Below are 27,039 nucleotides of genomic sequence, written 5' to 3' on the forward strand. Positions count from 1 at the left end.
ACAGAAGGTGGGGCAGCATTAGTGGGGGAGCAAAAACCAGTCCCCGCCCCTCCCCTCTTTATTCTGGATGGGGGGGACTTAGAGGGAATGAGGGGATCCCCCGGGAGGGGAAGGATGTTTCCATGGGAGCTGAATAGGCACTTATAAGGAACAGCAGGGACATTTGGGAGTAGCTCCCTGATTTCATCTCACCTCTTTTTTAGGTGTTGATTTCCCACAAACTGAGAAAAAAGAAACAAAGCGTCATAAATTTCACTTCCTTTCTCAGCCCTGGCGCCCTGGACTCAGCTGGCAGTGGGGAATTGTGGTGACATGCCTCAGGGCTTATGTGGCCCCAGGGACAAGAAAGCTACTGATGCAGCTCGACCTCTCCCCAGCCATTCAGGGCCACCTCCTGCCCAGAGTCCCCAGCGGTGTGAACTGAGGGGACACTCCTCACCTCCCTCCACACCTGTCCATCGCACCCACGCACCTCCTCCCTCACCCCCACCAGCTTCCTCTCCCTCCCAAAGCCCACTCACCAATGGAGTAGAGCTTGGGCTTCCACCGTTGATAACGATACATTAAACCAATGAAGAGGAGGGATAAAAGGCAAAGACCAAAGAAGATGACCAGGGGCAACAGCACTGTGGTGCCTGGAGACAAAGCACGTGGCGGTCAGAGGAAGGGGCAGAGAGAGGCCACGGGTAGATGGATGGGTGGGACGGATGGACATGTGGAGTAAGGAGAAAGAGAGGACAGGTGAGCATGGGTACCGGGACACTTCTCCTCACCTGGGTCCTCAGGGCGCTTAACATTGTCAGTCGGGGGCAGGCACAACTTCGTGCAGTCTAGGTCTTTCTTACAGCTAAAAGAAAAGGTGGCACTGGTGAACAGAGGCCCTACCATTGGAGGAGCACAGAAAAACACCAACACAGACTGTCAGACATCCTTTCTTTACAAATATTTCTGCTGTCTCTTGATATAATTTGTTTTGGGAACCGATGCAGAAGAATGAAACACAGTTGATCGTAAATCATTTAATTTTAGAATTGGCAGGGATCTTGAAAAGGCTGTGTAGAAAATGTGAAAAGCAGCCAGGGTCAGGGTGTAAATTCCAGTCCATTCCTTGGCTAGCAGCATGAATCTAGGCAAGCCATTAACCGCCAAGCCTCGGTTTTCTCATCACCGCAGGGATCACCCCCCTTTCAGGCTTGAGGATTAAGCAAAATCGTTACACTTGATTTAATAAGTGCTTGAGAAGGCAACTAGCTAGCTTGGGATTGCTGTTCCATCACTGTTTTGTTGATGAGAATCCTTTGGCAAAGAGAGGTTAAAGGGCTTTTACTTTTCTTTTGTTTTCCTTTCTTTTTTTTTTCTTTTTTTTTTTTTTTTTTTTTTTGAGACAGAGTTTTGATTTTGTTACCCAGGCTGGAGTGCAATGGTGTGATCTCCGCTCACCGCAACCTCCACCTCCCAGGTTCAAGCAATTCTCCTGCCTCAGCCTCCCGAGTGGCTGGGATTACAGGCATGCACCACCATGCTCAGCTAATTTTGTATTTTTAGTAGAGATGGGGTTTCTCCATATTGGTCAGGCTGGTCTCGAACTCCTGACCTCAGGTGATCCGCCCACCTCGGCTTCCCAAAGTGCTAGGATTACAGGCGTGAGCCGCCACGTTCAGCCAAAGGGCTTTTTCTTAAATGACACTGCTAATTATAATACCTGACTTCAGGGAGGAGGGGGTCAAACATGCATGTGAAAAATTTAAAATACTTGTCGCTGGGGCAGCCAGAGAGCACCCTACAGGACCAGCAGACCTTCCATATTGGGCATTGTCACTGGACAATGTGGAGTGATGAAAACTCTATGGGGTGGTGCTGGAAGGAACTTGGGAGAGTGAGTTCCCAGCAGGAAGCTGAAAACAGGAAGAGGCGCTTTAGCCCACCTCTCAAGCTCATGGTGAGAACCACATGGAATGATACATAAAAGTGCTTTCAAGAAGAGATGAAGCCAGGTGCGGTGGCTCATGCCTGTAATCCTGGCACTTTGGGAGGCAGAGGCGGGTGGATCACCTGAGATCAGGAGTTTGAGACCAGCCTGGCCAACATGGTGAAACCCTATTTTACTAAAAACACAAAAATTAGCTGGGCATGGTGGCCTGTGCCTATAATCCCAGGTTCTGGGGAGGCTGAGGCAGAAGACTCACTTGAACCTGGATGGCAGAGGTTGAAGTGAGCCAAGATCGTGCCACTGCACTCCAGCCTGGGTGAAAGAGTGGGACTCCGTCTCACAAAAAAAGAAAGAAAGAAAAAGAAGAGATGAAGATTAATGGAAAATAAATAGCTTTGTGTTAGACATATTGTAGGTTTTGTTTGCTTGCTTTTAGTTCTCACAAATTCACCAAATGAATGTCATTATGCTTACTTCAAATATAAGAAAAGTTAAGGCCCAGGCCAGACATGGTGGCTCATGCCTGTAATGCTAGCACTTTGGGAGGTCGAGGCAAAGGATCGCTTGAGCCCAGGAGTCCAAGGCCAGCCTGGGCAACATAGTAGGACCCTGTCTCTACAAAAAAGAAAAAATTAACTCAGCACAGTGATGCACGCCTGTAGTCCCAGCTACTCAGGAGATTGAGGCAAGAGGGTGACTTTAGCCCTGGAGGTGGAGGCTGAGCCGTGGCTGCGCCACTGCACTCCAGCCTGGGTGACAGAGTGAAACCCTGTCTCAAAAAAGAAGAAAACAAAAGTCAGGCTCAGAGATGTTGAGAAACTTGCCCGAGGTCACACAGCCAGTGTCTATGCTCTGGTTCAGATTCTGAGAGCCCTCAGAGTGTATTCGTTGCAAGTGAGTGACAAGAACAGCCTCTGGAGAGCCAGGAGTGAGGAGGCCTGGACAAAGTGATGGAGGAAATACCATATTGCACCAAACCAAAGACGCCATCAAGAATAAAGGGTGCCTTTCTTCACATCACCACCCAGACACACACAAAGCTGCCAATTAAACCACGATGAATCCTCAATTACAGGAAGATGCAGTCTGATTTCAGAGCTGTGAGAGTGTATGTCCTCGAATCAATGAACTGCGGTAGATCCTACGGCCCAAGAATCTACCTGAGTTGGAAGGGCTGCAAGTCCTTGGGGCATGATCTTCTAGCCTCAAAGACTTCTTAAGAGTTGAAGAGCAAGGGGAAGGACTGCCTGGTGTCTTAGCGAAGTGTCTTCCACTCAGCCAGTAGGCGCTTGAGCACTCTGGGGCATCCTGGCATCCGTTGCCCTGCTAGTGGCTCCCCCCCACAGTCACCATCCCAACCCATGCTACCATCCAGTGCCCAGCAGCTCACAGAGATACTCACTTACTACAGGAGACACACTTGTTTTCACTTAGAAAGAACCCGGCATGGCAGTCGCACACGGTGTTCTGTTTCTCCTGGCCTGTGGGGAGAAGTGCCGCACCGCTAAAGGGGGAGCACCGTGGACCCCCACCCCACAGGACAGAGAAAGTGATGAGGGACAGGGTGGGGGAGCTGCTCGTCAGATCCACGGACTACGCGAGGGGGAAGAAAAGGAAGTGCCGCGGCATGGGAAAGGGGCCAGCCCCTGGGGTGGGGAGAGGGCTTGGGATCAGCAGAGCTGCACTCACAGGGGATAAGTATGGTGCCATTGAGGCAGAGGCTGCAGTTGACACACTGGAAAAAGTTTTCATTAAAATAATGCCGGTACTGGTTCTTCCCACAGCCACACTCGGTGTCCCGGTCCACTGTGCAAGGAGATATCTCCACCTGGCCCACTTCTGGTGCAGGGAGGAGATGGAGTGTGAGTCCTGCATCCCCTGTCCCTCCACCCCCTTCCTGACATGCCCCTACGTGTGTGCCTGTCTCTTAACACACACTCACACCCACGCCGTGTCCCACCGACACACATGCCCCCACCCACCTGCCCACGCACAGACAGGCAGGCACGTGCCACTCAAGACCCGCCTGACCCTCCAGCCTGTGCACACTCACCCTCTCGGCATTTGGAGCAGCTGAGGCAGTGTCTGAGGTGGTTCTCTGAAGCGGTGAAAGAGCCTCTCTCACACTCCCTGCAGTCCGTGTCCTGCCCCGGGCCTGGACAGTCGTTGTACAAGTAGGTTCCTGTGAACAGGGCGGCAGAGTTAGGCTGCGGGTGAGGGCTCAGGGAAGGAGCCCCATGCTAGGGACAACAGCAGAACCCTTCCTGCTGGGAACTCACTCTCTCAAGTTCCTTCCAGCCCCACCCCGTATAGTTCTTCTGGCTCCACCCTGAAGTCCTTAGGAGACGACAGAGGGAGAAAATCCCAGCCCAGGAGAGGAAGCAAAGTTAGGGAAGAACAGCTGAAAGAAGAAGGGGCAGCAGCGCCCCAGACCTGAGGACGTTCACCGTTTGCACTTTTCTCCTACCTTTGTGGCACTTGGTACAGCAAACAGAATTATTCTGAGGGTGGATATATTTTCCCTGGGGACACGCACTATCTCTCTTCTCCTTGTCCCCGAGGTGAGGGACCAGTCCAACAACCCCTGAGGGGTATATTCCCACCAACAGCACCAGGAGCACCTGGAGAAGAATCAGATAGAGGAGACGCCATCAGGAGAGGGAGGGAGGGAAGCTTAGGGGCAACGGATCTAAAACCTCCCCAGCTCAAGTCCTTCCTCCGTGAAACAATCCCCCCAGACCACCCCACTCACAAAGCTGAGAGTTCTTCCTGGAAACTTAGACAGTCAGGACCATATAATCTGATGCTTCATTGTTCTCTAGTTGCCCTCAACTCAAAGCTAGTAGGCCCCAGAGCTAAGCCGTATTTTTTTTTTTTTTTTTTTTTTTTTTTTTTTTTTTTTTTTTTCAGACAGGATCTTGTTCTGTTTCTCAGGCCGGAGTGCAGTGATGCAATCACTGCAGCCTCCACCACCCACACTCAAGCGGTCCTCCCACCTCAGCCTCCTGAGTAGCTGGGACCTACAGGCGTGCACCACCATGCCCAGCTAATGTTTTTTTGATTTTTAGTAGAGTCAAGGTCTTGTTCTGTTGCTCAGGCTGGTCTCAAAATGCTGGGCTCAAGTGATCCTCCCACCTTGGCCTCCCACAGTGCTAGGATTACAGCAGTGTATTTTAGCCTCACTGGGAAATCCCCGACAGTTAACAGTGCTGGACACGGGGCAGATGCTGAAAGGATGTGTTTTTGATTGGGAATTAGAAGATTTCTTCAGGGCTTGTTGGCCCTTTCTTCCAACAAGCAGCCCTGAAGACTGCGGCAGTGTTTCTCCACCTGGGTGCTGGGTTCACAGTGGGATCGCTTTGTGAACATTCACAGAGGTGATCAGTGAGGATCTGTGCACATCCTCACTGTATGTGCATGAAAAGCTTTCTGAAAAGTCAGCTGCTGGTGGGGGCGAGCGATGTTCCTGTGAGCACCACTCCTGGGGAGTGGGCAGAAGCAGCAGAAAGTTTATTTACCTGCTTGTATCAAACCTTATTCGGCCTCCCGCCCTCACATTCCCTGGCCCAACCTCTCCGCCTCATAATCTCCACAGACACCCAGGGTTGGCAAGGACAAATGGGGAGGGGAGTCAAAGGGAAAGGTTGTGGGTCCTGGATTGGTGGATGGGAGACGAAGTTGAGATGGGGGCAGGAGTGGGCAAAGGTGTACAGGTCACAGGCAAATATTGCTGGCCAAGGCCGGTGACCCAGCTTGGATGAGGGTCAGGTCAGAGCTGAGGGCGTGCTGGGGGGTCCTGGAGCCCCCTGCACGCCATGACGTTCTGGAAGGTATGCTTTACAGCCTCGAGCCAACCCCACAGCAGCTAAATGGCTTGCCCTGTTCTGGCATCAGTGCCAGGAAACCAAAGCCAGCAGTAAATATTTAGCTCCAGCCTGGGACTTTGATCTCTGCCAGTTTCATTTCTGGTTTTCCCTGGGCTTCAATTTTTTTTTTTTTTCTCTCTGCTATAAGAGTCACTTTATGTAAAGATAAGAGGGTGTCCTCGATGTCTGTTAAACACTGGGGAGCAACGGACTCACCAGGTCACAGAAACCCCAGGCCAGAGAAGGAGGGCCGGGCAGCCCACAGCTGCCCAGCCTCTCCAGCTCCACATTTCCGAGTAGGAGGCCGGTCACGCCCTGAGTCAGCCACGGGGAGACGCTGCAGCTGCAGCTGCCCAGGCCCGGAAGCCCAAGCCTCAGCCGCAAACATGCGAAGCCAAACAGAACAAGCATGGCAGCAGCCCCAGCCCTGGCGTGCGGAGGTGTGCACCCCCCGCTCAGAGGACTGCAACCTTTCCCAGCCCACGCCAGCCAACACCGTGCCACCTCCCCTGAAATAGGACTGGGGCGTCCAGGGCAACAGGAAGGGCTTGGGGTGGTGATGGGAAGAACTTCCCAATCCTGAAAGTGTGGTTCCTTTCCCCGAAGAAGACATCGGGCCATCTAAGGTCACTGGCACTTTGGATCCCATCCAGGGCGCTTGAGGCAGAGTCAACCGGCAGAGACAGAGTCAGGATGAAGCACTGGAGGACGCCAGACCCAGACAGCTTTGAAGGAAGCTTTACGGGGACCTCTGGCCAGGGTGAGGATGAGCCTCCCTGGAGGGAGGGAGAGAGGGAGAGAGGCTTTCTCAGGTCACGGGCTCCCTTTTCTTTCCAGTACTCTGGGGGTTAAGTCAGATCCGGGAAAGGGAAATCTTTTCCCAGCAACTCCGCCCCAGTGACTCAGGCCGGAGGGAGGGAGATCTAGGGAGGGGGAGAGGGAACTAGCAGCTTCCCCAGCTCCTCAGGGGCGTGAGTCAGCAGAAAGGCAGAAGGCACCAGCCCGCGCGCGTGGGACTCCATCAATCCCTTCTTCCTATGACCCAGTCCCTCCTTCCCATCCCCACTCAACCCCCTTTCAACCCCTCTCCACTCAAAGAGCCAGGCCACAGACCCCTGTCCCACTTGGCCCACTTGTTCCGGGAAATGCCTCCCTCTCCCCGGTCCGGGAAGTCTCCCTTGACCCTGGCTTCCACATATCAGGTCAGTGCCCTCCCCTCCCCGAGGACCACTTGGCTCCTGCCTGCCCCTCAGCATCCTTTAACTGAGGCCCCGCCCTGCTCCTTCTACCAGTTCAACAAGTCTCCAACAGCTCAACCCGGTTCAATGAGCTCTCACTCCAGCCCCCGACTCTCCCCAGTCCCAGTAGGAGGCAAGCCAAGGCTGCCCTCCCACCCTGGGTTCACCGCATTCCCACAGCCGGGCTGGCTCTGGCCAGTTGTGCTGGGTTTGGGGGCCTCCCTGGGGCCCCCACACAATCCCTAGGAAATCAGGCCAGTTCTGAGTGTCCGCAGCCCCTCCCCAAGCCCACTGGCAGCACAGGAAAGGCTCCAGAACCCTGAGCACCCACTTCCAGGAATAAGGGAGCAGGCAAGAAGTGATGCCAGATGGAAGAACTGGTCCTGCTTCCCAGGCTTCCCCTGGCCCCCAGAATGCTCCGAGTCAGCCCTCCCTGACCCCTAGGAGCCAGGGCCCTCAGACTCCCCCCAAGTGGGCACCACTGCTGGCACCAGCTGGCCCAGTGCGCCCAGTCCTCAGCAGTTGCATAAGTGAAGCAAAACAGGGGGAACAGGAGGTGAGCTCTGCAGGCCCAGACTCCAGCCGAGAGCAGGGGAAGGGCAGGAAGCTGGGGTGCCTGTGGAGAGACAGTTGAGGGGGTGGCCCAACACCCTCCAACTCCCCCGCAATTTCCGCCAGGGGAGGCTTTAAAGTGTGACTTCCTGTGCTGGGGCTGCGGAGTGAGGAGGCGAAGCTGAGATCTACCTTGTGGTCTGACCCTGATCCAGCCACCTTGCAAGGACTGTTAGTCTTCCTTTCCCCTGCATTCACGTGTCTGTTCATTTAATGTCAAGATCTTGGGGGAGGTCATAGCAGCTCCTCCTCCGAGGGCCCAGTTGAGATCCCATCTCCCTTCCATGAAGCCTCCATTGATGATGTCTGTTTCCTCCACCCCAGCTCCTTAGACCCTCAGCCCCTGTGAACTTGAATGATGTGAACTGACCCTATCTACTTCTGGCTCTTATCATAATATGGTTAAGTTGGGTGACAGATATGATCTCCCCAAAGTGACCACGAACCTTGTAAGATGAGAGATCAAAGAGGCTCCTGGTGAGAAGGTATCTTATCCTCCCCTGGTGCCCTCTCAGCTCCCAGAACCAGGCCTCCAGACTGGGAGCAGATAAATAGGGATCAACTGATCGATCTAATGACACATCTGTCTCCACTCGCCCAAAGAGGGAGGTGAGGAGACAGCACCCTGGTAGGAATATATTTATCTCCAGGGGAGAGTTTTCAGGCCATTCCCCCACCTCCCCACACACAAGCACACACACCCATACTGAAGAGTCTGGTGAGCTCCTCTCCTCTGGAGAAGCACTGATGAGTGAGGACAGCGCGTCCGAATGATACAAAGGCAGAACGAACTTTGAGCACCCCTGCGCTGGCTTGGTAGGTACAGACTTCCACGTGACCATTACCCTGACTCTTAACATGCCCCAGATGGAATTCATCCGTCTCCTCACGTAGACAAATGTCACAACATCGACTTCCCGGACAAACGCTGAGACCTCGCCACGCTCTCTCCCCAGGTCCCTGTCCCTGTCCTTGCTGTGTCAATGTCCCTTCCTGTGTCAGTTCATCTTGCCAGGCCTCCCTCTGTGACCTCTCCGTCATCTCCGCATTCCTGGGTTGCCTCACACCTGGGTTATGGAAGCTGTCTCCCCAGACTCTCTCCTGCTCCCATTCACCCTACCCACTTCCTTATCTGCATTCAGGCTTTTTTTATTTGAGATGGAGTCTCACTCTGTCACCCACGCTGGAATGCAGTGGCTCGATCTCGGCTTACTGCAACCTTTGCTGCCCTGGTCCAAGTGATTCTCTTGCCTCAGTCATCTGAGTAGCTGGAATTACAGGCTCCTGCCACTATGCCCAACTCATTTTTGTATTTTTAGTAGAGACACGGCTTTGGCTAGGCTGGTCTTGAACTCCTGACCTCGTGATTTACCCACCTCAGGTGCTGGGATTATAGGCGTGAGCCATCATGCCCAGCCAGTGGGCACCAGTACTTTCAGGCTTTAACTTGCACGCCCAAGTGTGTGAACTTCTCTTCATCTCCAGGGCCTGGCTCCAAACGCCATTTCCATGGTCATGGAAATGATCCGAATAAGCACTTCCAGAGATGCCTCACTTCTTTTTTGACATTCTTTTTTTTTTTTTTTGAAACAGGGTCTCACTCTGTCACCCAGGGTGAAGTGCAATGGCACAATCATAGCTCACTGCAACCTCCACCACCAGTATGGAATGCAGTGGTGTGTTCAGGGCTCCCTACAACCTCCACCTCCTGGGCCCAAGCCATCCTCCCAGCTCAGTCTCCTGAGTAGCTTCGACAACAAGCATGCCCCCCCTCCATGCCCTGCTCATCTTTGTATTTTTTGTAGAGATGGGGTTTTGCTGCGTTGTCCAGGTTGGTCTCAAACTCCTGGACTCAAGCAATCCATACGCCTCAGCCTCCTGAAGTGCTGGAATTACAGGCATGAGCCACGGCACCCGTCTGAGATGCCTCACTTCCAATCACAGTCCAGGCACAGCGTGTCCCCTGGGGACATAAACCCACCTGGGCTGAAGCACCCCAGGCCCCAGGCACTTCCCTTTACCTGTTCAGGCTACCTTTACCCTCTGTTTTCCAGACAGGCAGTCCACCCAGTAATTATACTAATCAGAGCAATATACAAACCTTATTTAATGTCAAGATCTTGGGGTTTATTGAGGGCTTTCTGTTTGCTACAGCCTATTCCCCTGATGGACTGTCAGAGCTATAAGCAGGGATTTTGTTCTCTGCTGTAATCCCAACACCTATCACGGCGTCTAGCCGAGAGCATGCACTTAATAAATCAAATGAACACTTAACATGTATCAGAACAACTTCTGAAAACGTGAATGAATGGATTCCTTCACCTGGGACCACATGCAACGTTCTTCCTCCATCCTTCCCCCCACTCCCTCCAATGTTCCATTCTCATTTCTTAGTGTTTCTCAGCACGGTCTTTCCACTCCCACCAAGGTGTCTGGCTTCCTGCCACCCTGCCCATCAACACAAAATCCCATCTCTCCATTGCTCTCCTCTTCCTCACATCAGCCTCCGACTCTGCCTCCCTCCTTTCTAGCTACCTTGCCAGGCAGTGACTTCAGATGTCAGTATCATATCCACTTTTCTATGAGGCTTTCCCGCCCTCATCCCATCTAACCCACCTCTTGTTCTTTAACTCATTCAGCAAATAGTTAAGGGGCACAGTTTATGTCACAGGTCCTGTGTGGGTGCTAGGGATGCCGAGAGGGTTAATATACAGCTCATACTCTCAAGAGCTCTCGGCCAGCACTTTGGGACGCCGAGGCGGGTGGATCACCCAAGGTGGTAGGGAGTTCAAAACCAGCCTGACCAAGATGGTGAAACCCCGTCTCTACTAAAAAAAATACAAAATTAGCCGGGCATGGGCCGGGCGCGGTGGCTCAAGCCTGTAATCCCAGCACTTTGGGAGGCCGAGGCGGGTGGATCACAAGGTCACGAGATCGAGAACATCTTGGTCAACATGGTGAAACCCCGTCTCCACTAAAAATATAAAAAAATCAGCTGGGCATGGTGGCGCGTGCCTGTAATCCCAGCTACTCAGGAGGCTGAGGCAGGAGAATTGCCTGAACCCAGGAGGCGGAGGGTGCGGTGAGCCGAGATAGTGCCATTGCACTCCAGCCTGGGTAACAAGAGCGAAACTCCGTCTCAAAAAAAAAAAAAAAAAAAAAAAAAATTAGCCGGGCATGGTGGTGCAGACCTAGAATCCCAGCTACTAGGGAGGCTGAGGCAGGAGAACTGCTTGAACCTGGGAGGTGGAGGTTGCGGCGAGCCGAGATCACGCCATTGCACTCCCATCTGGGCAACAAGAGCAGGACTCCATCTCAAAACAAACAAACAAAAAAGATCTCTCAGCTGGGTCAGACAGTCTGTCGTAGGTCCTGAGATCTATACAGGGAGCACTCCAGTTGCACAGCGAAGGACGCCGAAGCAGCCTGGGGAAGCTCCTGAATTTTGTGACACTGAGCACGGGAGCTGAGACCTGCTAAGCGAGGCAGGGCTGCGGTCGAAGGCCCATCTCCTTCCCCAGTTCTTCCTCCTTCTGTTGGTGCTCAGGACACCACATCACAATGCATTTTCCTCGGGATTGCTCTGAAATCATTTTTCACTGTAAACTGTCTTGGTTCCTAGACTGTAAGCTCTTTGAGGGCAGCAAAATCCTGTTTGCTTTGCCACACTCTCTCCTATATCATTCTTCTCTACTCCGCTACGCCACCTCACACACACAAACGCACACACACACGCACACACACGCACACACACACGCACGCACACACACGCACACACTGTGAGCTCTGCATTGCCCAATGAATGGTGAGAAATTCAGAACGATGTTGCACTCTCTTGGTTTCCCCTTCCCCTCAACTCCAGACCAGGCTCTGTCCCTTAGGAGACATAATCCCACCTGGGCTGAAGCACCCAGGCCCCAGGCACTGTCCTTTACCTGTTCCTGCTACCTTCAGCCTCTGTTTTTCCAGACAGGCACCACCGAGTACTTACTACTAATCAGAGCAACACACAGCCCTCATTGAGTGCTTTCTATTTGCTACAACCTATTCCCCCAATGGACAAAGCTATGAGCAGGGATTTTGTTCTCTGCTGTCATCCCAGCACCTATCACAGTGTCTAGCCCAGAGCACTCACTTAGTAATCAAATGGACACTGAGCATGTATCAGTCTAGTCAACTTTCAGAACAGTATGAGGTCATGACTATGACACCCATTTTGGAGATAAAGAAACGAAAGCATGGAAGGTTAGGTTATAAAACCTGCTCTTGCTCATGCCGCTGGTACGTGAGAGAGCCGGGGCCACCCCAAACAGAAAACAGAAGCAGGATGTCGGGACAGCTGTCTGGTGGGGAGACCCTGGAGGAAGGACAGTGGGGAGAAGGGAAGACGGGGTGAAACTAAGGAGGGACTAGGAGGGAGAAGAAGAGTCAGACCCTGACAGAGACGTGCCGCTTGGGGACCTGGGGCTGGAAATGCGGGACCAGAGCGGAGCAGAGAGGAGATGCAAGGGGACTAGAGAGAAAGGATTTCAAAAAAGAGTCTCTTGGAAGTATGAGGAGAGTGCAGGGAGATTGTTGGAAAGAAAGGAATGGTGGGAGAGGAAGAGCATAAGAGAGAGGAGGTAGGCACGGCTTTTGGAGGCCGGGCATGGCCAGGCCACCACAGGGCAGAGAAAATCTGCCCGATTTGATGGGCCCAGGGCTACTGAATGGGATGATTCCCTGACCAAGACATGGAGGATGATCAAGGATACATTGAAACAAGGCCAAGGTCAGAGAAAGGGACATTTTCCAGTGACGAAACAACTTTCTACCAACTTCCCCAAACTGAACTGTAGAATCAGAAACTAAGGGATTGTTGTTTAGGTCTATGGGAAGAGGGGTGGGGGAGGGGAGGCTGGAGGACAGACCCAAGGACACTTTCCAGGTGGGGGTAGTGCCGGTTCCCTGGGAAGAGTCAGTCCCGCAGAAGCCACCTGTCTGCCAGCAGGCAGAAGGGTGAGGAATGTCCCCGGGTGAGAGGCCGGGACACTGGGGCGCTGTCCACTGGGTGGCCCTGCCCCATCCAGTGTCCCAGCCCATTCTCAAATACCTCCCCCCACGAGCATCCCAAACCCACCACACCAACACGTCGCTCCTGGACTCGCTCTCCCCGCTTCCCTAGCCAACTTACTCCTGCCCTGCAGGCGGTGCTGAGCCAGGCTCCACAGGCAACCCACAGCCCGACACATTCCAGGCCAGCCAGCTGACCAGAGGGACAGAATTCAGAACCGTCCGGGCTCCCGGAGCACTAACCTTCCTACTCCCACTCCTTTCCTTTCCCCGCCAAATCTGCCCCACCCTGGACCTATCACCTGCCCCCCATCCCCGCGGCTCCGGCAAACTCCGGCAAACTCTCACGCTGTCAGGGGCCAGGGCTTCCTTTTACTCTCTCCCTTTCGAACTTCTCCAGTTCCCCTGCCTCAGCGCAGCCCCTACTCCAAGAGGCCGATGAATGGGGAACCCCACCCTGGCAGCGGCTGACGTTAGGACCTGCCGGCCTGAGGCTGGCGCCAGAGCCAGGCCGGGCCAGGAGAGGCTCAGCCCCCTCCCGGATAGTGCCCACGCCGACCGGGCAGGGCCTCGCCCACCAGCCCACTCTTCCCTTTCTCCCTGGTCTCACCAGTGGCAGCAGCAGGTCAGGCACGATGGGGAGGCCCATGCCAGACACCTATGGCCTCTCATTCCCCCATTTGGGCTCAGGGCAGTGTGGCAGTGGCAGCGCAGGAGGCTTCCCGAGTCTCGTCTCGGTCTGTCCAGGACATCACAAGTGTCTTGAGATGACAGTTGAGGGTTGAGACTCGGGCATAGAGACCACGGCCCGGTCCCGGTGATCTTGAACCCCAAAGGCTAGAACCGGAGCCCGGGTGCAGAGAATTCTGAGAAAATTAAAGTAGAGAGAAGGAGAGAGGAGGTGGGAGGGGAACAGTGAGGCAGAGTGAGGCGGTGTTGCAACAGCGCACCAGGAAGAGCTGGAGGAGGAGGCGGGAGGCGGGTTAACTCTTTGTAAGCCCCAGTCACAAACACGGGAGTCCCAGATCCGGCCGCCTTGCACCCTGAACCCACCAATCCGAACCCACCAATCCGACCACTCCCAACCAAACACCAGGGTGCAATAAGCCCCTCCCCCCATCGCCCGCCTTTCCCAAATGGAACACAGCAGTGAAGAGACCTAGAGCTTAGGAGTCAGAGTCACTGGGTTCCAGTTCAGAATGCTTAGCTTCTTAGCTGGGTGGTCGTGGTCACATAACTGAACTTCTCTGGGTCTGTTTTCCAATTCATAGTGGAGATAACCTGTCTCCTGGGTTCCTGTAAGGATTTGTTCAGACAGGAGAGAGATAGATAAGTGTCTGACGCATCGAAAGTACTCCACGTCCCTTACCGGCACTCCCCTTTATTTACTCCAGAGTTCTTAGCTAGCCTCCATGCCTCTTTCTTTCTTTCTTTCTTTTCTTTTTTTTTTTTTTTTTTTTTTTTTTTTTTTGAGACGGAGTTTCGCTCTTGTTACCCAGGCTGGAGTGCAATGGCGCGATCTCGGCTCACCGCAACCTCCGCCTCCTGGGTTCAGGCAATTCTCCTGCCTCAGCCTCCTGAGTAGCTGGGATTACAGGCACGCGCCACCATGCCCAGCTAATTTTTTGTATTTTTAGTAGAGACAGGGTTTCACCATGTTGACCAGGATGGTCTCGATCTCTTGACCTGTGATTCACCCGCCGCGGCCTCCCAAAGTGCTGGGATTACAGGCTTGAGCCACCGCGCCCGGCCATGCCTCTTTCTTTCTTGGGAATTTGCTTGTCCAATCCAAACCTCAAAGTAACTCTTAACCCTCGTTTTCTGTCCTGACTGGGTTCCTGCCACTACTTACTCCAGGTCTCATCCCGTCTCCGCCTGGCCAGGTCCCCCCTGCCCCCCTGCCCCACTGCTGATCCTGGCTCTGCCACCAATCATGGGGCATCAGGCGACTCCTCTCCTCAGCCTCTGTTGGTTCCTCATTTATTAAACAGTGGTAACAACGCCTGCCCACTACACGTGGAAAGTGATGCCACGGGGATCAGCGAGACACACGAAGCTGCTGTGGAAATAAAGATATTTCCATCGGGTGTTCCTCATATATTCCCAAGGCCCTTTTCCCAAATATTCTAATACATCAATTATAACGGACCCTAGAGATCATCGACTCCAACCCCATAGGTTTTTTTCATTTCTTCGTTTGCTTGTTTTTCATTTTTGTTTTTGTTTTGAAGATCCACCCCGTTGCCCAGGCTAGAGTGCAATGGTACCATCACAGCTCACTGCAGACTCAACCTCCTGGGCTCAAGTAATCCTCCCACCTCAGCCTCCCAAGTAGCTGGGACTATAGGTGCCCACCACGAGGCCTGGCTAATTTTTGTATTTTTTGTAGAGACGGAGTTTCACCCTGTTTTACAGGCTGGTCTTGAACTCCTGGGCCCAAGAGATCTGCCCATCTCAGCCTCCCAAAGTGCTAGGATTACAGGTGTGAGCCATTGTGTCTGGCCAACCTCCTGGTTTTATAGAGAAGAAAACTGAGGTCCAGAAACCTGGTGTGCCAGGAAGCAGAGCCAGTAGAGAACACCAGACTCCCGACCCCCAGTCCAAGGGCCCCTTTGGCTAATGAGGAACACACTGCCACTTTTTCTGTCACTTTGAGTCAGACCCCACATCCTGACTCTGGGTACTTTATGCCATCCCCACTGATGCAGATATCTCCCAAAAGAATCTTACAACAAAGATACAACATTTACGCAACTATCTTCTGGGTACAATGATCTTCCCCTTCCCTACACCCAGCCCCATCCAAGGGCCTGCAGCAGCTGAGGCTGCTAGAAATGAAGGGAGTCACAGAAGAGGGAGGTCCTAGAGCTTCGGAACTTGAAATCAGAACTCCTCACCCCTTCTCCCTCTGAGAGGACCTCCCAGCCCCAAGACCACCCTCCCTGGCTCTTCCTGGCCTCCCCTCTGTGATCTGTAGATGAGATGGTGCTTTGGTGTCCCACACTGCGAGGGGAGCTGACTTCACTCCACCCCATCGTCCCGCTTCTGGAGAACGGTAGGGTTGAAGCTGGACTCAGAGAGGAAGCAGCTCACCACCATCATGAAGGGAGACCCCAGGGACAGTAGAAGCAAACCCAAAGCAGAGTTCTTGAAGAAGCAGGGGCCTTAGAATCAAGTGCAAGTTTCCAATATGAAGCAGCAAGAACTTCAGTCTGCTCATCTAAAAACTGGGAAACACGCTGGTACCCTTCAAAGAGCTGGCTTGATGCTTAAATCAAGCATGCGAAGTGTTTAGCAAGTGTTTGCCATATATTAAGCATTCAATAAGTGATGGCATGATAGCAATTATTATTATTTTTTTTTTTTAAACAGGGGCTTGCTCTGTTACCCAGGCTAAAGTGCGACGGTGCAATCATAGTTCACCTAACCTAGAACTCCTGCCCTCAAGCTAGTCTCCCACCTCAGCCTTCTGAGGGGCTAAGACTACCATCACACACCACTGTGCCCAGCTAGTTGTGTTAATGATTAATAACAACTTCAGGAAGATAAGTGATACAGGGGAGTGTGGTATGGGAGAGGGCTGCAAAAATAAATGACTTCAGTGTCCTATTTTTAATGCTACAAGGTATTTCTAATAGTCTAAAAGTGCCAAAGCCATGACACATAGCCTGGCACGAACGCAGGATATTTCTCAATATTTAGGATAAATGCTTATTTACTCAATAACTTTACAACGTTGACACATGTAGTATTAAATTGTTCAATAAAATGTTGTTTAGAAAAAAAAAGAAGAGACAGTGAGAAGTGGGTGGATCTAGGAATATGAAAAACTGACACGTTTCGTGGAGGAGGTGAGAATGAGACCGTCATTCCTCCAGGGAGAGAAAAAAATCGTGATCAGAGTAGATGCAGAAGCAGGAGAGGGGCAGACGAGGAAGGACAGAATCGGCTGTTAGGGTTTGTAGAACAAAGAATGAAGAAAACAGCTACCGATAGCAGCGACCTTCCTCCTCCATCACAAAACACACACACACACACACACACACACACACACACACACACAGACATGCTTAACCCAAAGGTCACTGGACTCCAAGTGCAGGTGACATGGGTTCTTGCCCCAGCCCTGCCATTTAGACTGCATGTGTCACAGAATGACAGGATGAGTCAGAAAGGGATCTGGGTTCATGGCTGGTTCTGTAAGAATTATGAATCTTAGCAAGTCACTTCACTTACTAAGCCTGATAAGGAAAATAAGTCAACTTAAACTCTTTTATTGCTAACAGCCTGATTCCAATTCCTAACCTCAGGGTCCAGGAGTAACCCACAGACAAGAGAAGATAAGGGGCCGGGCGCAGTGGCTGAAGCCTGTAATCCCAGCACTTTGGGAGGCCGAGGCGGTTGGATCACGAGGTCAAGAGATCGAGACCATCCTGGTCAACATGGTGAAACCCCGTCTCTACTAAAAATACAAAAAATTAGCTGGGCATGGTGGCGCGTGCCTGTAGTCCCAGCTACTCAGGAGGCTGAGGCAGGAGAATTGCCTGAACCCAGGAGGCGGAGGTTGCGGTGAGCCGAGATCGCGCCATTGCACTCCAGCCTGGGTAACGACAGCGAAACTCCGTCTCAAAAAAAAAAAAAGAGAGAGAGAGAGAAGATAAGGAGACAGCTCCAGGGGGAAAAAAGCAGGAGGCAGGAGAAGCAGGACCCTAGGGGAGACGACTGCAGTCAGCCGCGATACACCTGGCTGTGTCTGGCAGGTCCTCCTGCATCAGCCAGAGGAGAGGGCGCTGGGGACCAGGCAGGCCAAGGCTGAGGCTGAGGGGCAGACAAGGGCAGTCTGTGCCTGAGGGCTCTGACGGAGGAGGCGGCTGAGGCAACACTGTTTCCCCTTCGTCAGCTCATATCTAGGAAAGGGAAGTCGGCAGTCGTCACACCGTTTCAGGTCACAACACTGCCTACCTTCCCACCCGTCACCAGCTCCTTCTCCTCTTTCCTCACGTCCCTTTCACCTTTGGCTCCTCAGAACAGGGAGACTGTAATTAAGATGAATAAGACTAGGCTGGGCGTGGTGGCTCACACATGTAATCCTGGCACTTTGGGAGGCTAAGGCAGGCGGATAACGAGGTCAGATGTTGACCAGTCTGGCCAACATGGTGAAACCCCAACTCTACTAAAAAATTTTTTAAAAAGAAAATAGCCAGGTGTGGTGGTGCGAGCCTGCAGTCCCTGTTTCTCAGGAGGCTGAGGTAGGATAATCGCTTGAACCTGGGAGGCGGAGGTTGCGGTGAGCCAAGATCGCACCACTGCACTCCAGCCTGGGCTACAGAGTGAGACTCTGTCTCAAAAAGAAAAGAAAAGACGAACAAGACTCAGGTGGCAGGGACAGAATCCCCAAAGATGGTGAGAAAGGGCTGCTTCTGGATTCCAGGTCTTAACGCTGGAGTTGGGGAGAAACCAGGATCAGAGAACTGGGGTTCCACTCACACATCCTTCAGCCCCTCCCAGGACAGCAGTCTCTCCTTTACTAAAGCTGGGAAGGTTCCCGGTGCCCTCCTCTGCAATCATGTATGAATAAGACCGTATAAGGCTTTGCAGTTCTAGGAGAAACTGGCCTGAGCCTCATCATCTTCCACCACCACCACCAGGCGGCTGATGGGAGGGGGCAGATGAGGGTTCATTGTCGCGGTGGGAGGAGGGGAGTGTTAGTGATGACAGTGACTACAGCAGAGAAGGAAAAGGAGGTTCAGACACTGGACAGGACAAGTCTCCCCAAACACTGTCAGATAGGTCCCCTGAGGGGGCAGCACCATGTCTTCCGCCTTCCACCCTAACATGGCCACGGACACATAGCAGCAACACCCATGAAGGAATTCACCAGAACATCTGTCCCTCTTAGGACCCCATGAAGAACGGTCACTTCCATGGGGTAGCCAAGGGGCATGGGGATCTAACCCTCCCCCAACCCCGGGACCACCCAGAAGCTTGGGCGGTGACTTGTATCCTGCCCCCTTCATCATGCCCCATTCAGCTCTCCAGACATTCCTTTATGCAACAAACATTTATTGAGCACCTGCCTACTTGCTCCAAGCAGGATGATGGGTTAGACATGGAGCAAATGTCAACGGGCAAGATTCAGTCCCTGACCACAAGGCCCTGACAGCCTGTTGGGGAGGCAGACACAAATGCACAAGTCTGACACAACAGCAGCACTCCAGCAGATGACACAGCGTGCTATAGAAGCCCAGGAGAAGGGGCAGCGATCAATTCTCGGAAAGACAAGACGGGGCGGAAGTCTTCACAAAAGTAATGGTGTCTGAGCAGGTTTCTGAGGGATGCATAGGGGTTCTCTGGCAGATGCTTGGGGAAGCTTTCAGGCTGAGGAAATATCCTGAGCAGATTTGAGATATGAAAGACACAGGGCAGAGACACCACGGTATGGCTCTGTGAGGGCATGGATATGAGGCTAGAGGAGCCCTGGGGCTGCCTTTACTACATGGGTCTGCTCCAGCCCTCGCCTGAGGCGTCAGGGAAGGAGAACTGCCTAAAAAATAACAAAGGGGGCTTTTGGGCGGGGTTTCCCACCCAAGTTCAAGAGGAGGAGCAGACATCTGTCCCTGGAGAGCAGTGTGGCCAGGCCAATCGGGGGCTGGCATTAGCCATCACTGCTCAGGAAACCCGTGCATGCCCCTGTGTACCCTTGGTTGTGTTTTGTTCTGGTCGTCAGTCATTTCTTAGGAAAGTTCCTTGTCAAAGCTCCAAGTTTGGCTTGGCTGATTCAAGGGAAAAGGAGACTTGTCTGCAGTTGAGTGGGGAAACCAGAGTGCTGAGAGGCAGTTCCAAGGGGCAGGGAGCCCGAGCCAAGGCATTTCTGGGCAGCTTCACTGGCCGCTGTTCTTGGAGCGACTTCCTGAACCCCTTACCCATCTCCTTCCCCTCCACACATCAAAGACAGTTTGGGCGGCTCTGAGTGGAAGCCCTGCACATCCTTCAGTCCTGCCAAGGCCAGCCCCTCCCACCAGGGGAGCATCTGCCTTGGTGGGAGGAACCTCTCCTCTCTCAGGGCCCCCCAAGAGGACAGGCAGAGGAGCTGACCCCTGTGGTGCCCCCTGGAGATGGGCAGGGACCCAGGGTGGCATAGGCAGGGGGAGGGGCTGTCAAGGCTGGGGAGGGAGCAAGGCCCGACCGGGACAAGGACAGAGACGTAGGGTGGGGGCAGAAGTGGGAGGGGAGAGATGATGCCGGGGTGGAGGCCACCTCCTGAGCACCCCTGCCCCCTCGGCCTGGAGACCAGTATCGGCTTCGGAATCTTCGGAGCAGCATGAGGAACGTGATGACCAGCAGGTCAAAGATGAGCTCAGCCATCTCCACCACAGACAGCACCGAGGAGCCGAACCACAGGCTCCACTGGCTGCCCAGGTTGGACAGGAGGGTGACCATCTGTGAGAGGAGAGGCACACTGATGACGGGGCGGAGGGCTCTGGGCGGGCTCTGGCAGAGCAGCCCCCATCCCTCCTCACCAAGCTGTTTCCCTTTATTCCTGAGGATGCCCGAGTGCTCTCGGCCTCGCAGTGGCCCCCTGGGCTCCTTGTCTCTGCTCCTGGCCAGTGTCACCCAGAGAAAACTGAGAACTGGCCCCACACTCAGGGGCAGCTGCAATGAGGACATGACTCGGGCATCTTCCCCCCAGCATCTAGCATGCCTGTCCCTCCCACCACCCCCAGAGACATTATGCCCTGGCTGAGCGCCTTCGTTCAACCCTCCCAAACTCCCCCTGACCCACTTCTTTGGTCCCCTGCCTCGGAGACCCAGAGCCTTTTGACCCCACAGAGACAAGATTTTGGTTTTCCCTGACAACTGCCCTGCTAAGACAGACCCCCAAAGCATCACAGGTTCCATCCAGGCAGGACCCACCGTGACAGAGGGAGACTCGGAATTGGTTTTGTAGTTCAGCTCCTTGAAGAAGATGTTGACCTTGGCCACTCCATTCCTTAGGTGTGGGTCAGAGGGCGGGAAGAAATGGCAGGGGATGAACTTCGTGGACCTTTGTCTAATCAGCCCCCTCTTCCTAGGTCTATTTTCCCCCCCAAAGATCCCTTTCCTGCGGCTGGAACTAGGGCAGGACTGACCTCTTGTTGTTGATGGTGTAGTTGTTCTGCCGGGATAGCATCTGGAAGACCCATTCCTAGTAAAGAATGGGGTGTCACCAAGGCCATCCCGTACTCTTCAGGCTTACAGGGATAGGGTTGTGTCAAATACACTCATACATATACCCAGAGAAGGCCACCGCATTACATGGGCACACACATCCCCTACCCGTCCCTTCCCCACACTCTACCTGGGATGTCACCGAGGGCCATCGTGAGTAACCAGCAGAGAGCTGGTAGCTGGTCACACTGGGGATGGAAAAAGGTGCTCAGTGTTGGGGGCAGAGCTCTCCCACTCCAAGGTTTGGCTGGGTAACCTGTATTGTACCTAACCTGTACCCTCGGCAAGGGACACTCACCTGCATGGCTTCCGGCACTTGGTGAAACAGCCCAGGTGGTCTGAGGAAAAGTCAGCCTGGAGCTTATAGTAGCAGTAGCCTGTGGGTACAGAAAAATGCCTGTTTTCCTAGGGCACCTCAACTTCCTCCGCCCCACACCCAAGAGGTCTCCCCAGATCTCTAACTAAGGCACTTTACAAGAGCGTTAGTTAGCATTACAATGATGCCTTAGAAGTAGCAGTACCAAGAAGTGTTTTACAACTGGCAGTTCCAGGAAGTGTTTAAGAAATTAAGCTAGCTAGGCACGGTGGTTCATGCTTGTAATCCCAGCACTGTGGGAGGCCAAGGTGGGTGGATCACCTGAGGTCAGGAGTTCGAGACCAACTTGGCCAACAGGGTGAAACCCTGTCTCTACTAAAAATACAAAAATTAGCTGGGTGTGTGTGGTGGTGCGTGCCTGTAATCTCAGCTACTCAGGAGGCTGAGACAGAGAATCACTTGAACCTAGGAGGCAAAGGCTGCAGTGAGCTGGGATTGCACCATTGCACTCCATCCTGGGCAAGAAGAGCGAAACTCTGTCTCAAAAAAAAAAAAAGAAGAAGTAATTAAGTTAGGCCAGGGACAGTGGTTCAGCACTTTGGGAGGCTGAGGTGGGAGGGTCGTTTGAGCCCAGGAGTTGCAAGTGAGCTATGATTGTGCCTTTGCATTCCAACCCTGGCAACAGAGTGAGACCTTTTCTCTAAAGAATAAAATAAAAATGAATAAAGAAAGAAAATAAGCCCAGTCTGGGGAAAAACAAAACAGGATACGCCAGTGTAAGGAAATATAGGCTATGGACAAAAACTTAAAAGCCATAAAGAAAAACGGGAGCAATCATTGTATGAGAATAAGGGAATTAAACCACAGTGAGATACCATTTCACGCCCACTAAGGTATCTATTATTTAAAAAAAGACAATAAGCCAGGCATGATGGCTCATGCCTGTAATCCCGGTACTTCTGGCAGGTCAAGGCGGGTGGATCACCTGACGTCAGGAGTTCGAGACCAGCCTGGCCAACATGGTAAAACCCTGTCTCTACTAAAAATACAAAAATTAGTTGGGCATGGTGGCGCACACCTGTAGTCCAAAATATTCCAAAATGGATTATGGTGATGATTGAGCAACTCTGGGACTGTACTTAAAACCTAAAACTAAAAACTAAAATTTTACTAAAACAAAGTTGTACACATTAAATGAGTGAATTGTATGGGATAAAAATTATCTCAATAAAGCTGTTACCAAAAAATAAAATAAAATAATGGAACTGTAGATTCTCCTCCCCCATTTCTCAAATTCTAAGTAATGTTATTTTGTCACTGTTGCTACTTTTAGTTCCTCAGTCCGAAGTCCTTCTTCATTTATGACCCAAATCCCTAGCAGGGCTGGAGATCTTCAGGAAGAAGGGGAGGCAGCTGGTCCTCCTCCCCAGGGAAGTAAGCCCTAGGAAATGAACAGACTGTGCTTTCAGCCTTACTTCCTCTCTCATCCTCACGATTCCTCAGCAATCAATATTCTTATTTTTCATTCACAGCTGTGCAAACCCACAAGGTAGAAATAATTATTTGCGGGCAGGGAGGAATGACGGGTGACGACCCCTCTGTCCTGGTCCCGCATACCCTGGGATGTGTCACATCCTCCCTCTGGACCTCAATTTGCTCATGTGAGAAAGGAGGTGAGGCCAGATGGCCTTCGGGTTTCCCCCAGTTCTGATGTGCTGCAGTCCTCTAAGGTCAGAGAGACAGGAACCAGGAGGCCACAACTGGAAAGTCCAGGCAGAAGAAAACTGCGGAGCCAGCCCAGGAAAGAAGCGGAACAGTCACCACAGGAGCGAGGCAGGGATGGACGTGGACGCTGAGCTCTGGGGTGAGACAGTCCACTGCGTTTGAGGGCCTCTGTGTCTCCAGTGCCCGCTACCATGTCACCTCCCTCGATGGCCCTCAGCCCACCCTGTGGGACAGCTGGGCCCAGCAGAGCCCTGGGAGGAGAAACCGCAGATGAAACGGGCCAGCTGTGCCAGGGAAGAGCACGCACTCCGGGGATAAAAACCCTTGGAGCTTCCGTATTTTCTTTTTGTGATGTTCTTTCTCTCAGCTTCCTGGCACACGGCTTCCCCGCCAAACAACTCAGCTGTAGTCGAGAGGAAAGAGATTTGCTACTCCTATACCAGGATAAGGAGGAGATTCCAAGGTGCTCCGAACTGTGATTGTGCCCTTGTTCAGGTTAAAATACATATATCTTAAATAAGCAGGTCCAATACATGTATTTGATTTTTGTTTTTGTTTTTGAGACGGAGTCTCACTCTGTCGCCCAGGTTGGAGTGCAGTGACTCAATCTCAGCTCACTGCAACCTCTGCCTCCCGAGTTTAAGCAATTTTCTATCTCAGCCTCCCGAGTAGCTGGGATTACAGGCATGTGCCACCACGCCTGGCTAATTTTTTGTATTTTTAGTAGAGATGGGGTTTCACCATCTTGGCAAGGCTGATCTTGAACTCCTGCCTTGTGATCCACCGCCTCGGCCTCCCAAAGTGCTGGGATTACAGGCGTGAGTCACCACGCCAGGCCCTCATGTATTTGATTTATAAATTACATACCTCTACTATTGAATGGATACAGTATGTCCATTCTAAAGCATGTAAGATGGAAAATGTGAAGGAATGAGACAGACCCATGTAACTTCTAATATTTTCTTCCTGTGCCCCAAGGAAGTGTCGTGTACCCCACCAGCGCCTCCACAGCCTGCCCCGCTAAGTGCCCTGGGCACCGAGCAGGGAAGCTGTTGGCAGAGTGTGCACTGAAACCTTAGCAGTCAGTGAGGAAGCGCTGGAGATGTTCTCACCTGCTCTTCCTTCCTTCTGCTGCAGGTTATTTTTAAATGGGGCAATTCCTTGACAAATGCACAAAGGCCAAAACGGAGAGACTGCCACACTGAGAGGGAGGAACAGAGACAGAAGAGGGAGACGGAGGGAGAGGGAAACGGACAGAGGCAGAGACTAAAGGCTGAAAAACAAAAGCCAGGGAGGATTCCTTCCGGCAGGTGGGAGTCATTCCACAAACTGCACCGCACTGATGGGAAGGAGCCCCTGGCCTGGGCTCGGGGAGTGCTGCCCTCAGTGGGGCGGGGCAGGGGCTCCCTTTCTCACCCCAGGAACTGTGTTTCTTGTAGTCACAGTACTCCACGTTCCGGGGCCGCGGATAGAAGATGTAGGCACAGCCACACACTTTGATCATGCTCTCCTGGAAGCAGGAGCGAATACACACCTGGAAGGGAGGAGGGGGAGAGGAGAGGGGTTCAGGCCTGATCTCAGCAGTTCTCTGCACAGAGCCTTCATCTTCTTTCCACCCCCTGCCCCCCAGTTTCCCCCTCTCTCTCACACACACACACACTCCCCTCCAGCTTTGCAGGACCGACCAGGGCAGGCCTGGGGTGGCTGCCACAGAGGTCAGGCCTCACCTGCTGTGTATACTTCGAAGGGAAAAGGTTCTTGACGGGGACATCACTGCCATTCTTGGTGCAGTCACCATAATCCCCCCCAAGTCTGTCCAGGGCTTCCTGCGAACCCACATACACCAAGAGATCAGAGGACAGAGCAAGTGCCTCTCGGTTCCCTGCCTTCCCTCAGTCCTAGGTTGGACCTCACACCTGCCAGCCCCTCCTACCTGCCTCGCCCTCTCAATACATGCCTCTAGCCATCCCCATGCCCACCCAGTGCCCATTTCAAGGCCACTGGGCCCAGAGCATTCCCAGAAATCCTAAGCATGCCCTGAACGCCTTCTCAGCCCTTGTCCCCCAGGGTCCACCCTGCAGGGCCTGCTTCCCAGTGCCAGCCCCTCTGCCCCTCCCTCCTGCTCCTGAAGACCTCCACATGCTCAAGGTCCACCCCACACACTCTCCCTCCCCAGCCTTCTAGCTTGTAAACCCACCCCCCATGCCTTCCCCTCATGCCTCTGCAATCTGGGCTTTCGTTCGAGGCCCCCCCACCCCCATCAGCATCCTTGCCTTCCTCATGCTGATGGAGGTCTCCACGCCAGGCCGCAAGTTAAAGCCACCATCGTCCATAAAAGCAGGTTCATCCTGCCCGTGCACCATTACCCGGGCCCCAGTCACTGTGGACAGCAGGGGAATGAAGTCATTCTGCTCTGTGCGCAGCATCAGGGACAGACCTAGAGGTGCAGAGAGAGCAGAGTTGGTAGGGGCGGGAATCCTGGAGAAGAGGTAGAAGATGGAAATCCGCCCTGGCCCGATCTCTAACGCTGCAAGAAGAGCAAGCTCAGGAAGACCCGCAGTGGGACCTGGCAACCCCTGAGCTGGATTCCAGAGGCAGGAGGAAGGCCTGAGACAGGATTCCTCTCATGTCTGGAATGGACTACGTGGTGCCTATTAGGGATAGAGAGCAGAGAGGACCCCTTCCCGCAGCTCTAGGAGGTGAGCTCAAGGTGAGTACACGTGAATGGCTGAGGCAGAGGGCGGCCACCGAGCAAGCGAGCAAGCGGGGAGTCGCTCACCGTTGTTGATTCCAGGCATGGAAGACATCCAGAGGTTGGAGTTGTTCTTGTCATTGAAAGTATAGCAGTTTCCATACATCGGGTGGTGGAAGTGAGAGTAATTCCTTATCAGGAAAGAGAGAGTAGGGTGAGAGAGGAAAGTGTGCGTGGTCCATGGAGCAGGAAGATGGGGCAGAGAGAAATCGCCACTTCCTTAAACTCCTACCGGACTCGTGCCTTTCAGAGCCATTTGTTTCCTGATCACCTACTACGTGCCGGCACAATGCCAAGAGATTAACTCACACTCCCTCAGTCACTCCAACCAACAGCCTGTGAGAGCCTCATCCTCACATCACACAGGAGGAAGCTAAGGCTCAGAGAGCTCAAACAGCTGGCCCAAGGTCACACAGTGATGGCGAGCCCGCGGTACACACCCAGGTCATCTACCTTCTAGCCCAGGCTCCTCTCCCCAGGCCATCTGAGCTCACTGACCTTGACTTCCCTGCTGCCTTGTGACTTCTCTCTTGTTGCACTAAAACGATTCTTGCAGTGTCCCTAACTGTTCATGTGTCTAAGTGTTAGTTTCCCATGAATCATGAGCTCCTTGAGGACAGGAGCCACATCTCATTCATCTCTGTGTCATCTCTGCGTTAGTTGCGTAGTTCCTGTCATCTAGGAGATAGAGGAGATGATTAACAGTTGTTCAGTGAAGAATGAATGAATGAATGAAATGGAGGAGTGGAGGGGAGCTAGATAGTTGTTGAGTGAGAAATGAATAAATGAATGAATGAAATGGAGAGGTGGAGGGAAGCAGGGTTAAAGGAGAGAGTGTGACCAGCGATGAGCACGGAGCTGGGGGGAGGAAGGTAAGTTCCCAGGGCAAGAATGAGACCAAGTGTTTCCCGGAGGCTTTTGCATCAGCATGTCTCAGAATGGGGGGTCCGAAAGTCATCTGTGACAAGTGTGGGGACAGAGGGAAAACAATCACAGAGGCAACACTGCTGCAGTAGGAATGCAATTTCACAGCAAATCACAGGTTCTAGAACAGGGAGGCTGTGTGGATCGTAGCACAGCACATGTGCCACACGGTACAGAAAGAATCTGTGTTCTACTACCCTGCCATCTTGGAGCTAGCGATGGGAGCAGGGCAAAGAGGGAGTGGGGACTTTGGCTGGTGAAAGGCAGAGAAGGAATGAAGAGAAGAGGGAGAAGAGGCTGGCCAGAGATAAGGAGTGGGGCTCTGGTTGTAAAGCCTTGAGCAAGTCATTGTTTCTAAGCTTATTCTCTTCTGCAAAATGAGGAGATTGGAACTAGATAACCTGGGATATTCCATG

The 27,039-nt window shown here is 52.8% G+C and overlaps 2 protein-coding genes across 3 annotated transcripts in view; both read right to left on the bottom strand.

Moving 5' to 3' along the window:
- TNFRSF1A (TNF receptor superfamily member 1A) overlaps window positions 1-13,645 on the bottom strand; it is a 14,942-nt gene extending 1,297 nt beyond the window's left edge. Inside the window, exons 1-8 of one of the 2 annotated variants that reach the window (XM_074403422.1) lie at window positions 13,309-13,645; window positions 4,398-4,551; window positions 3,984-4,112; window positions 3,620-3,769; window positions 3,333-3,411; window positions 774-847; window positions 522-635; window positions 193-221 (exon numbers count right to left, since the gene is read on the bottom strand). In XM_074403422.1, coding sequence (XP_074259523.1) covers window positions 193-221; window positions 522-635; window positions 774-847; window positions 3,333-3,411; window positions 3,620-3,769; window positions 3,984-4,112; window positions 4,398-4,551; window positions 13,309-13,347 — 768 coding nt within the window. In that variant the 5' untranslated portion in view covers window positions 13,348-13,645. Of the gene's footprint in view, window positions 1-192; window positions 222-521; window positions 636-773; window positions 848-3,332; window positions 3,412-3,619; window positions 3,770-3,983; window positions 4,113-4,397; window positions 4,552-6,012; window positions 6,239-13,308 lie in introns of those variants that run through there. The other variant, XM_074403421.1, reaches the window with a different exon arrangement.
- Window positions 13,646-18,744: 5,099 nt separating this feature from the next.
- The window catches only part of SCNN1A (sodium channel epithelial 1 subunit alpha), a 28,971-nt gene continuing 20,676 nt past the window's right edge, over window positions 18,745-27,039 (bottom strand). The window contains 9 exon segments of the mRNA XM_074403423.1: window positions 18,745-20,138; window positions 20,613-20,688; window positions 20,828-20,883; window positions 21,037-21,094; window positions 21,205-21,283; window positions 24,364-24,481; window positions 24,675-24,773; window positions 25,221-25,384; window positions 25,727-25,830. Of these exon segments, the coding sequence (XP_074259524.1) occupies window positions 19,758-20,138; window positions 20,613-20,688; window positions 20,828-20,883; window positions 21,037-21,094; window positions 21,205-21,283; window positions 24,364-24,481; window positions 24,675-24,773; window positions 25,221-25,384; window positions 25,727-25,830 (1,135 nt within the window). The 3' untranslated portion in view covers window positions 18,745-19,757.

This window comes from Saimiri boliviensis, chromosome 7 (genome assembly GCF_048565385.1).
Source record: "Saimiri boliviensis isolate mSaiBol1 chromosome 7, mSaiBol1.pri, whole genome shotgun sequence".
NCBI classification, from domain to species: Eukaryota; Metazoa; Chordata; class Mammalia; order Primates; family Cebidae; genus Saimiri; species Saimiri boliviensis.